Genomic DNA, 12321 nt, shown 5'->3' with positions numbered 1-12321 from the left:
TATATTATTTATCTTATTTCATATTAATTTGTATATATTTATTTATTTTTTTATTGTATGAATGGATTATAATATTAATGCTATATTGTCGATTATTGTCTTTGAATATGGCAAGTTGTAGTATTTTCAATAAACTTATTTTTTAAAATTTCGTCCCTGATCATTCAAGAGTGCAGTTGAACCAATTTTGAATTGCAACTTACCTTGCGAATAAATGATGAATCCGGTCTATGTTGAATAGTCTGTTTCGGTATTTCTTGGATGGAAATGGTGATTTGATAAGAAGTAGGTGTGAGGTGGAGGGGAGATGATATATAAGGCGCTTCAGGGTGAGATGAACTGAGAAAGATGTTGATTCTCGTGGTAGTGGTTGCGGCAGGGGTCTTCTCAGTCCCGGCTCATGGATCTGTCGACTCCGGTAAGTCCTTATGTAACTGTACCCACATTAACACTCCAATGAATTGTAATCACCAGCTAATATAGTGTGAGTTTCGTTAATTTTCAAATTGAATTTAGTTTGGAATTCAAAACTTAAATCATATGAGTTTTACTTTTATGAAAAATGAAACAACGAATTAAATTGTATATTTGATACAAATTGTAAATACAAATTATCTAACAGTATACTTCTGTCTTGAATCCTTATTATATTTTATTACAAGTTATTTATATTTGTATGAACCTAACTATACATATAAATATGTAAAATACTGTCTATATAATTGATATATGATATAAATAATAATTATGAAATGATAATGATGTTTATTAATACATTTGAAAAATGAAAAGTTCATATTAATAATTATTCGACTAAATGAATACCTTCACACACACACAAATAATGAGATTATTTAGATCGGACTACAAATTATTAATTTACCAAGATCAGGAAGGCATGACCTGATGCGCATTGTAATCGGTCGTTTTTATAAGTAGGTGGTCGAATGGAATTATTTTTATCTTTAAATACAAGTGTAATTCTTCAGGATGCAAAATAATTCCTGTTTCGACTAGAATAAATTATAATTTTTAGTCGTATTGGATCTGTAACGATTTTGAGATCATTATGATCAAAAGAGAGGCAAAATTTTTCATCCAATAATGAAGTTCTAACAACAGTACAATCACTAAAATTTGGAAAAACTATTTTGATTGAAAAAGTTTCATTGTTTTTAGTTTTCTTTAAGTTCGTCCCCTCTTCTCCATTTATTGAGTGAGATATGATTACTGTTAATCTGCGTGAAAATATTTTTAAAAAAAATAATTAAAAATTTGTGTTGGAGTTCGTAATGAGGTGGATGACCACTGAAGAAATATCCTGTTTCTTTGGTTTACCGTGGATTAACCATTTTTTTTTCGAATTTCTTTATGGTTTTATCACATCCCGATGATTAAAATCTTGCTTGAAATGATTTTCCAGTCAAGCCTATCTTTTCGCTTCGTAAATAGAGGAAGTTGCTTTCATGGTTGTTACATATATTTTTTTAGTGAAATTCGGTTACATTTATATCTTAAAAACGAAAAACAAGAAAGCTTAACTATTTTTTAATACACTCATAGAAAATTTGAAATAACAAAAATGGATTCTTAAAATATATCTACTAAATATTTAAAGTTATGACCTGTGGTTATCTGTATTAATTCTAAAATCAATCTTAATACATTATTTTATTTATTGATCAAGGATGCCCCGAAATGGAGTGAATCAAAATATTTTTTAGGGGTGACTGGTTTTTACAGGGTTATGTCTTTTAGAAGGGAACCATATTTTAGTAATGTTTCGATTCGATCCCAAACCAGAAAATTTATTTTCTTACTAGAAAACTTATTCCCTTCTTCACTCATTGTATAAGTGAGAAGGGCAATAAAATGTCTTGGGACGGCCGGGGGCATTCTTTAGGGAATGTGCAACCATTATACATACTATATAATATATAATAACTATTATATTTACAATGTCCGTAATTACTATTGTAGTAATATTTTACAAACAGATAACATAATATACAAACCAAATTAATGAATTATTTACTTCTGATTCATCTTCTGTACGTATGAAAATATAATCATTTTATGTTAAAATGTTAAATTATTTCGTTTAAAATAAGGGTTGAATTGATTTCCTCATGAAGTACATTGAAGAACCTGGAGTTGACAGAACTCGATTATACATAAACCGGAAGTCATATTTAATATAAAAACGCTACACAATATTATACATGTTTTTTTTTTATTTGAATTAATTATTTTATTATTTTTGCAAATAATAAATGAGCAGTTTAGTTACAGCATGGTCTACACTAAATAAAATCGTATTTCATCACAACGGCTAAAATATAACAATAAAAAAAGAAACTATGGTTAGTGAAGTTTATCGTAGTCAAGTGGTGCCATGAATACTCGATTGAAATTGATTTCACTGGTCGTATTTGATACTAAGGATTTGAAATATCGAAGGTTTTTTTGTTCAGAAGCCACACGTATTTTAACACATTTCTAGCCTTTTTTTTTTTTTAACGAAAAGCTTTAGAATTGGATAGAGCACTTTTTAAAGATATTCTTTTACTAACTTTAAATGAAATTTAATTTGTTTATCAACTGAAATGTAAAAGTTGCATTATTTGTTCATAAATATGAAAAAGTTGTTATAAAGCTGCACAGTATAGTTGATAATTTGATTTCAATATTACACATTCCCATTTTTTTTTTTTGCCAGGAAAATATATCATGAAAGAATAATATGACTTACTTATTGCTGACGTATGAATAGCTGGCTAAGTATACATCGCACTAAAATACAGATTTACGGCTTACCTACCTACGTAAAAAGCAACAATTATTATTTAAAGGGTCAAAAAACTCACATTCAGGAGAATTAAAAGAACATGGATAATTAATAATTCAGGATCCATATGAAATATGACTGATTGCTTGAAAGTTTTGTCTTCTACAATCACTTCAAAGTCCATGGTACACGGAATTCCACCCCAGATATTGCAAGCAATCGACGATTAACCCAAATTTTTTTTTTTTTTTGGTTGATTGTTAGATTTATTTATTGATAGATATTACAATCTGCCAGTTGTGGGCAATAGGTACTAGTGGTGGATGATCTCATACATACTAAAATAAAAAAAAATAATAAAATAAAATAATAAAAAAAAAATAAATAAAAAATAAAATAAATAAAAATAATAAATTCATAATAATTCAAAAGAAAAAGAATATTTTTATAACCAAGCGTCTATAGTATATTAAATAATTATGTTGTTAAACAGTTGTGACACGTGTGGCAAAAAAAAAAACTCCTGATTTAGCCGGTTTCAAATCACTGAATCACCTGACCTGCATCCAGTGAATATAGTTTACCTGTTTACTGTTGTTGGGGGTAGATAACAACCAAATCACTAAAAAAATGGTGGTATAGTAAATAGGTTTAAATAGGTTAGACCGTAACGTAAATTGTTGGATTTTGAAACGATTCTAGATTTAGACTTTGATGCACTTCAGTGAAGACTTGTGTTGGCAGAGATTGTCAGACTTATTGACATCGAAACTTTAAAGTCATTAGACCCTATAGTTATAATTTTTACTTATTATGCACATTGACTAACCCAGTTTCCACTAAAATCTGTATTGAACGGGTAGCCTGGTCTGTACAAAAATCGTTAAATCATCTTATGTTAAATAAAAACCACAAAAGCCAATATTTGCCAATGTATATTGGGCCAGACTGGGCCACGAGATTCAAGTTGACACATCCCTCCTTACCTTCCTTTAAACGAGCGATTTTCTAATAAACAAAAAAATAATATATCTTTTATTGTTTCTGTTATGCCAGTTTTTTTATTTGCTCTAGGATATGTCAATTAAATAAAATATTATTACTGAAATGTAAATAATTCATTGAGGTGTAGATAGTTGACCGTAGATTAATGCTTGAAGAAGTTTGTCGGGGGGTGCGGTGAGCAAAGAACAACATAAATAAACAAAAAATATTTTATATAATTCTAAATTTGTTTGTATACTATTCCTTTTCAATTGTATGTTACTCAAAATGTTGTTATTATCTCTTTTGTTCTATAGCCCTGATGAAGACCTGAAACTCAGGTCGAAACGTCGGCATAAAATAAATAAATATGGTTTTGTTTATTTATGTTGTTCTTTGCTGACCGCACCCCCCGACAAACTTCTTCAAGTAAATAATTCATTATTTAACTGAGAAGGTATACAAGGACATGTTTGTTGACAATCAGAATTCACACATGTCTGTTGAACCTAATATGAAAAATTAACCAAACCAAAAAGAATATGAAAAATCTCTAAAATAGTGTAAAAAGATAAATTCTTAACGACACAAACAAATGCGCTCTTCACCCGTCTGTCAATCACAAGCACTATTACACTTCCTCGGTGCCCACTGTCACCACTTAAGATTTCTGGACCAAAAGTTCAAGGCGAAATTTCCTTGCTGTATCTAATGTTGATCTGACTGAGATCTTTTTAAAAGTAAGCTTTGTAGAGAATTTAAATATCTTTCAAATAAGCATGTGCAATAACGTATCGGAACAATTATGGTTTTTGAGTCGTTCAGGGAAACCAGCACTAAAATCAAACAAAAAGTGATGGGTTAAAAGTTATGTGTTAATATTCCAATCTAGATGATAAAGTTTTGTTTTGTAATGAATTAGATTACCTTTCTAGTCAGACAGGGTGTGCCAGATAAAACCAGGGAACTTCAAAGGTTAATTTTCCTTCTCGATTGCGACAAAAAAACAAAGTTCATAAACACCACCTGGCTATATTGTTTTTACGTTTTTATTGGAACTTAAATTCTAATCTTTAATTTTTGTTTTGTTTTTTAGTCTCAACTTTTTTTTACATTAAAATACTTCTGCATTTTCCAAACAAAAAAAAAAAAAGGAAGAAGCTATTTTACAATTAATTCAAAGTGTCCTCCTTTTTCTCTGATGCCTAAAGTGGAGCCAGGAGTAAGAGGAATTGACACAATAGGCTTATTCATTTTAAAACTTTCCCCTGAAGACTTCTGGAGAAGGTCTATCATCAGTAATAAAAAAACAAAACAAAAAAACATGACTTCTATTATTATTCACACAATAATTTCAATACAAGTTTAATTTCCTATGAAACCGTTAAGATTCGAATGATATTTAATAGACTTTTTTTGTCACAATCGAGATGTAGAATCGGGTCTCGAATTTTCAGGTACACCCTTGATAGAATGAATAATTTTTGAGCTATGAGCAAATAAAATAATTATTTATTTTTTTTTTTACAATTCAGTACTTTACAATGGGGTATCATGATCTGTGTTAAAGCGTGTTAAATCGAAAAAAATTGCCTTCTTTTGCCGTGGTAAAACGAAATAACATTTAACATGGCTGAGAGTCTGTTACTTGGTCAGTTAAATCGAGAATGACGTCACACAATAGACCAGTTGAGATCGCCGCCATATTAGTTGTTGTGACTGTCAATACAGTTGTCAATTAGCTCATCTTATGTTAAATCTCAATAAATACTCGCTTGAGTATAAATTTAATCTCCAAAATATAACAACAATTACAGCTTTTATGCAATGAAGTTAGTATTACATTGGAGTGAAATCATTCAATGAATTAATAATATTATCATAATATTTTTATAGTTAATAAAAATAAAATTTGATAAAAATACGTTTAAAAAACGGCTTACAAAATACCTTACTATAAGGTAGTAATTTTCTGTAAAAAAAAATTAATGTAAATTCTAAATTTAAGTTTAATCACAGAATTCTGTAATAAATTCTAAAAAAGTTGTAAAGATATAAAGAAAAAAAAATTATTTTTATCACACATATATTTTCGTTTATTTGTTTATCTCATTATTTTGTCACCTATAAATAATATAAATGAACGCATGGAGTTTTGCTCCATTTTGCATTGCTGTTGATTGTTGAGGCTTATATACCTTCTTCAATAAATAAATAATAAAATGTATTAAAAAAAAAAATCCATGCTCGGTTTTTTAACTTTCGGCAAACTTTTTACCTGGCTAATTCAAAATAAGAATATTGTATGGCACACATATTCCCAATAATGCAAATATTTTACAAATTAGGTGTGTTTTATTTTCTTCCATAAGACTATTGACAAAAAATCATTTTGCCATCATTAAAACTAAAGCCACTTACTCAAAGAACTTTAAAGCTTGAATCGCAAAATATCGTAGAAGTTCGAAACGAATCCTTCTTTGTAGGCAAAAAATTGTTTATCTATTTTTATTACATCAATGTAATAAACAATCAAGATTTAATACCAAATCATATAAGTTCAAAATTCAGATCACGTTTCAGTTAGTAAGGGATTAACTTTTTGTATTTAAATCATAAAAAATAAAGATAAAATTTACATCTAAAACTAGAAAAGAAAATAATAAATAAAAAGATAATACATACACAAAAAAAAATTAATATAGAAACAAAGTTGAAAAAAAATCATCTGAGTGTCTATTAAATTCTAAACTTAATTTTTATAATAAACATTTTAATCTTCTAAATTTTTTGTTTGTCGGTTCTTTTTAGAAATTTAGCTTCTTCTTCAGGTGTTACTTGCAGTTCTTATTCTTTCTTAAGAATTTTAAGAGATCCGGTATGAGACTGAGTATGAGACTTTAGGATTCATGAAATCACATACAGTGTAATCTCGGTAACCCGAACGCATTGCTGCAGGGGGTTGTTCGGATTATAGGAATTATTAGGAAAAATGGTCTAAAAAAATTAACTATTTAAATTAAATAATTAAATTAACTAATTATTCACTTATTCTAACCATGGTGGTCAAGTTTTTTATTTTGTATGACCACCACTTAATGAAAAATGTCAACGCCCCAGGCCGGATTCGAACCAGCGCCACTCACAGATCTCAGACTGATAGACCTTTGCCAATCATCTGCACGACGAACCAACGTCCTAGTAGTACAAGAGCCGGGGAAAAAAAAAAGTCAGTTATCTCACCCCAATTTTTGATTACTTTAATGAAAACTAGGTATAATTCCTAGTCAAAATTGATGAGTCTGCCAAGTATAGGTAGGGGGAATAAAAATAGTGGCTGTTTTAAAACCTTAAAAAAATATTAATTTTTCATTCGCTGCTCTATATCTTAAAAACTAACAACAACATTAGAAAATTTAAGAGAACATTATATAAAGAAGAGTAAATTTGCTGAAATATTAGCCCTAAAAGAGCTATTTACGTCCAATAGTTCTCGAGATATAGCTTTTTAAAAAGCAAAATTTCTTAAAAATCTACTGAAATATTAGTAGTTAGATAATTTATTTTGAGAAATCTATATCTCAGGAACTATGTGACGTACAGATGTCTATTAGCACTCAAATTGAAGCTAGTTTAATGGACTATAAAAAAGTTCATGGCCTTTATCTTCGTAGAAATTGTAGTTTTCATGATATTTGATAAAATAAATTGATTTATAGTTGTTCGAACAAAACGTTTGATTTATGAAAATCTTCATTTCAGAAACCATTTGACGTACAGATGTCTGCCAGCGCTCAAATTAAAGCTAGTTAAATTTACTACAAAATAGCTCATTAAAGTAGCTTTAATTTGAGTGCTAATAGACATCTGTACATCAAATAGTTTTTGAGATATAAATTGTTCAAAATTAATTCACTAACTACTGATCTTTTAGTACGTCATATAAAACATTTTTCCGAAATGTATTAATATCTCGAAAAATATATAACGTAAATAGCTCTATTAGGGCTCATATTTTAGCAAATTTACTATTATTTAAATGACGTTTTTATCGCTTTGAAACAGCCGCTATTTTTTATTCCCCCTACCTATACTTGACAGACTCATCAATCTAGGCTAGTAATTATACATTGTTTTCATTAATGTAATCAAAAATTGGGGAGAGATAACTGCCTTTTTTCTCCTCTTGGTTGGGCTCTTGTACTATAGTATCTTTAAAAAAAGTTTCAGTGAAATCGGTTATTCCACGTGCGTAGTCTTTCCTTGTAAGTTTAATAAAAGTGTTGTATGTGTTATACTTGATTAAAAATATAAACCCTGATGCTTCAGTGAAGATGTTGATACAGATATTTCAGTACATTCTGTACAACATTTTTATGAAATGTTGCTTTTTAAAAAGCTATATCTCGAGAACTATTGAATGTAAATAGCTCTATTAGAGCTTACATTTTAGTAAATTTACTCTACTTTAAATGATGCTCTCTTAGATTTTCTATTGTTGTTGGTAGTTGTAAAGATATAGAGCTTCGAATAAAAAATTAATTATTTTTAACGTTTTTGAAACAGCCGCCATTTTCTATTCCCTCTACCTGTACTTGGCAGACTCATCAATTTTGACTAGTAATTATACCTAGTTTTCAATTAAGTAATAAAAAATTTGGGTGAAATAACTGACTTTTTTCTCCTCTGGGGCTCTTTTACGATAAGCTGAATATTTTCTGCTTTAGGCGCGGGACAACCAGAAATGCGGGGCGCGTATCATTTGCTTCTTATGCAATAGGAGTATTCATGATCTTTAGTTTAACATGTTAAAGCATGTTAAATGGAAAAACTCATGTTAAATGAAGAGACAATACCTTCTTTTATAATGTTAAAACGAGTCGGTTACTAGGTCAGTTAAATGGAGAATGACGTCACCCAATAGACCAGCTGAACTTGTCACCGTTTTGTTTGTTGTCGTGTTAGGTTACTTACTTGTAGTTTGTGTTTTGGAAGTTTTTATAACTAATAAATCAATGGATGACAATAATAATAGTGTAATGTCAGTTGGCAATTAGCTCATCTTGATACTATTGTTAAAAGATCAACAAGACACTCAGTAGCTGCACTTTTACACAATTTCTTCATTTTACTCAATTTAAGCGTATTACTTTAATGAAAACATAGAAGTAAACAATAACATGAAGTTTCGAAAGGAAACCTTATTAACATAGGTTGAGAAACAAGTTGCTCAGAAAATCTGCTAGAAGCTCTTATGCTTTTAACATTTACATATGTGTATGACTTTAAATAGGGCTGCTCACAATCCTCTACTTGTAACATTTACCAAGATAAAACATTTTACATTTAGCAAAATTCATAATACCACTAGACTCTCAACCATGTAATATGTGATATCGTTTTAACATTGTAAAAGAAGGAAATATTTTCCATTTAACATGAGTCTTACCAATTAACTTGTTAAACTAAACATCATGAATCCCCCTAATATTGTTATTCCAGCCTTTTATACACATTACATATACAATAAATAGATGCATATAAACTCACACACGCTTACAGTCATATATTTCATATTTTTGCATGGAGTATTTAAGTGATGATCACACTATTTAATTTTAATACGTTAATTAACAAATACGATAATCATTACATTAAAAAATATAAACAATGACGCTAATTTAGATATTTTAAGGCCAGGTTGAGCACGTGTGGACCAGGTTTTATTGGCTGGAAGACGCCCCTGATTTCAGAACAGATGTTCATATTGTGAAAGAGCCATGCTTTCTATTCATGGTAAAGGAATCCGAATTATATTTTGCTTTCTAACAAGCATCCTCTTTTGGGAAAATATTTCCCCAAAAATATCATTTGTTTGAAGAAGATTTCCTCATAAGTACGTAAATATTTTTTGACTAATTTTTCTTGCTCATTTAAGTAAAGTGAGTAGCTACCGATGATTTTCGAAATCATGATAAATAATTTTAAAAATAATTGCTGAATCTGAAAAGGTTTCAATGCTTGAACGACATCCCACTTTAAATTTTTAAAAAATAATAGAAGTATGGTTTATATAAAAAAAATAATGGATCGGATTATTGTTAAATTTAAAATATTTTTCAAGATTTTAAATTATTTTTTATATAAGCGTTTTCGTACAATCTTAACTGGAACACAGAGGAACACTCATACACCCACTTGCTTTCAGAACCAGTTTCAGAAACACAGAAGTGGCTCTTTGTTCACAAAGGTGTAATGTTCATTTTTCTCTTATATCTTAAAGTTAAGGTGAAAATAGGCAAGGAAGAATTAATAAAAAATCAGTTTATTGATTGAATTATCAATTATAACGTCTTTACTGTTGTGAGTCTATTCACTTCGATAATCTCCCACTGAATCAAATGGTTTCTCCACTGAGTAGCACTGGAAATACATTTGAAAATATTGTTAACCACTTGAAAATCCTTAATTTTACCTTAAATTAAATCAGTGAAGTTTTGTAGTCAACAAAAATATACAAAAATGTAGTTTTGTATATTCTGGTAAAATAAATGTTTTCTTTATATCAACTTGCGTTACTTAGTTGCACTTACGTGGCTGAGTCGACTCCATAGACAAAGTAAGAAAAAAAAAAGTAATTTTTTGAGAAAGTTGACGGAAATCGAAACCATTTTGATGATCATAGCCTTAGAACTTACTGAACTTGGGTTATTGTATTTCAAATAATGAATAACTCACGTTTACTCGTTAATAATAATAATAATAAATGTATATTGCATATGTGTTTATGATAAAATAAAACCTTAGGAATTTCCCATTTTTTATTAGATACACTGTGTAGTAACAGAAAAATATGTAAAATAGATCAAACAATAACTAAATTATTAGGTGTTATTAATTCTTTTTTTTATACTTATTTATTTAATGTAATTTACATCTGTACAAAATAATAAATACGATAAGTAGATATGTTGTATGTTTCATATACACTTGAAAATCTTGGGAAGGAACCACCCATTAGTGGTACTTCAAGTTATTAATTCTAAAAAAAAAAAATAGTTCTTGAATAACTTTCTATTCTAACAATTCACATGTCCTTACAAAATCATTCTACCAGAGAGATTGTTCAAAAAGCCTCAGTTTCTATCCGAATATAATGGGTGGATACTTTCGTAGAACACTGAAGTATCCACATAAATGATGTGATGAATAAACAGAGAAGGTTATAAACATTACTTTGAGGGCTTATATGCACAAGGCATTGAGGAATACACTCCTTAAGTACTTGATACAAGATTATCGCCGACAGAAAAAGGAGTTCATCAACATTCTTTTTCCGCTTATCTTCAGATCTAGCATCGACTTTGAAAATAATCCAGATCATTAGGGCTAGAAGGAGATAAAGACTAGATTCGTGTAGGTCAGTATCTCAACATCAACATCTCTTCAAAATTAAACGAACTTTGTTAACCTCGATATACCGTTGGAAAGCTGATGGAATAAAACAATTAATTTTGAAATACATAATGTGGTAATTTGAAAATTCACGAGATTCTACCGAGAATTTCTGAAAATTAGTCTTTCTTATTTGTTGAGTTTAATTTGGCTGGTATACGGCCTAACGAAGCTATATTTTCGTATGAATTGGTTGCTACCTTATAGAAAATTCATCTTAGCTTCCAGAAAGTTGAAAAATGTTCGAAGAGAATTTCGAATTATATTAATAAATCATATATTCAGAAAGGATTGACATGTAGATATGAAGTTGTTGGCACTGAATTAGGTTTTCGATCAACTGCCCCTTTTTCATTTACTAATTATGATAACAGTTCTGTGACTCTTCATCTAATTTGCTTAACCTTGATGAAGGTCTAAAACTAAGGCCGAAACGTTGGGAAACATTAAAACTGTATACTTTACCTTATGTGCGTTTCTTTCCTGACTGCAACCCTAACCTACTTTTCCTCGATTACTTGTACGATCAAAAATATCTTCATAGTTATGAAACGTTGATAATTTTGTTTCCTCATTCGTCCTATCTTTGTTTTGTGGGAATAATTTATTTTTACGTTACATTTTATTCATTATTTGTTAATTAGATGTGGATTAATAATGTTTTAAATTCGATTTATGAACACACTATTGCATTTTAGTGAAAGGAGAGAGGTATTTGTTACCCACTCATTCATGGAGAGGTTATTCATGTCTTGGATATAATGACTCACTGGCTGGCGCGTTCCTCAATGGAATCTTCTTAAAAAGGCAACAACGTTTCCTCGTGATCTTTCCCACAATGCTTAGTAATAGTTCACGTCCATTAATTATCTCTATCATTTTTCATTTTAAAAGCAATTTGTATTGTAAAAAATGTTTTAATATTTATATGAAACAATAATAACTTGTAATAATATATAATCTGACTTCGTTGGATAGAATTCTTAATTAGACTAAAATTAAATTATTTAAATAAAACCAATGTCGAATTCGTATAAAACGAGAATAAATAAAGTGACTCCAAGATGAAGACAGGATAAAAAAAAAAAGTATAT

General features: G+C 29.2%; 1 protein-coding gene across 1 annotated transcript in view; it reads left to right on the top strand.

Annotated features, from left to right (window-relative positions):
- Positions 1 to 339: 339 nt before the first annotated feature.
- Tsp (Thrombospondin) overlaps positions 340 to 12321 on the top strand; it is an 89140-nt gene continuing 77158 nt past the window's right edge. Inside the window, exon 1 of the mRNA XM_014419664.3 lies at positions 340 to 418. Coding sequence (XP_014275150.3) covers positions 349 to 418 — 70 coding nt within the window. The 5' untranslated portion in view covers positions 340 to 348. The remainder of the gene's footprint in view (positions 419 to 12321) is intronic.

The sequence above is a fragment of the Halyomorpha halys genome, unplaced genomic scaffold (genome assembly GCF_000696795.3).
Source record: "Halyomorpha halys isolate HHAL.00 unplaced genomic scaffold, Hhal_1.1 Scaffold247.1, whole genome shotgun sequence".
Lineage (NCBI taxonomy): Eukaryota > Metazoa > Arthropoda > Insecta > Hemiptera > Pentatomidae > Halyomorpha > Halyomorpha halys.
This window is presented reverse-complemented; position numbering and strand designations above follow the sequence as displayed.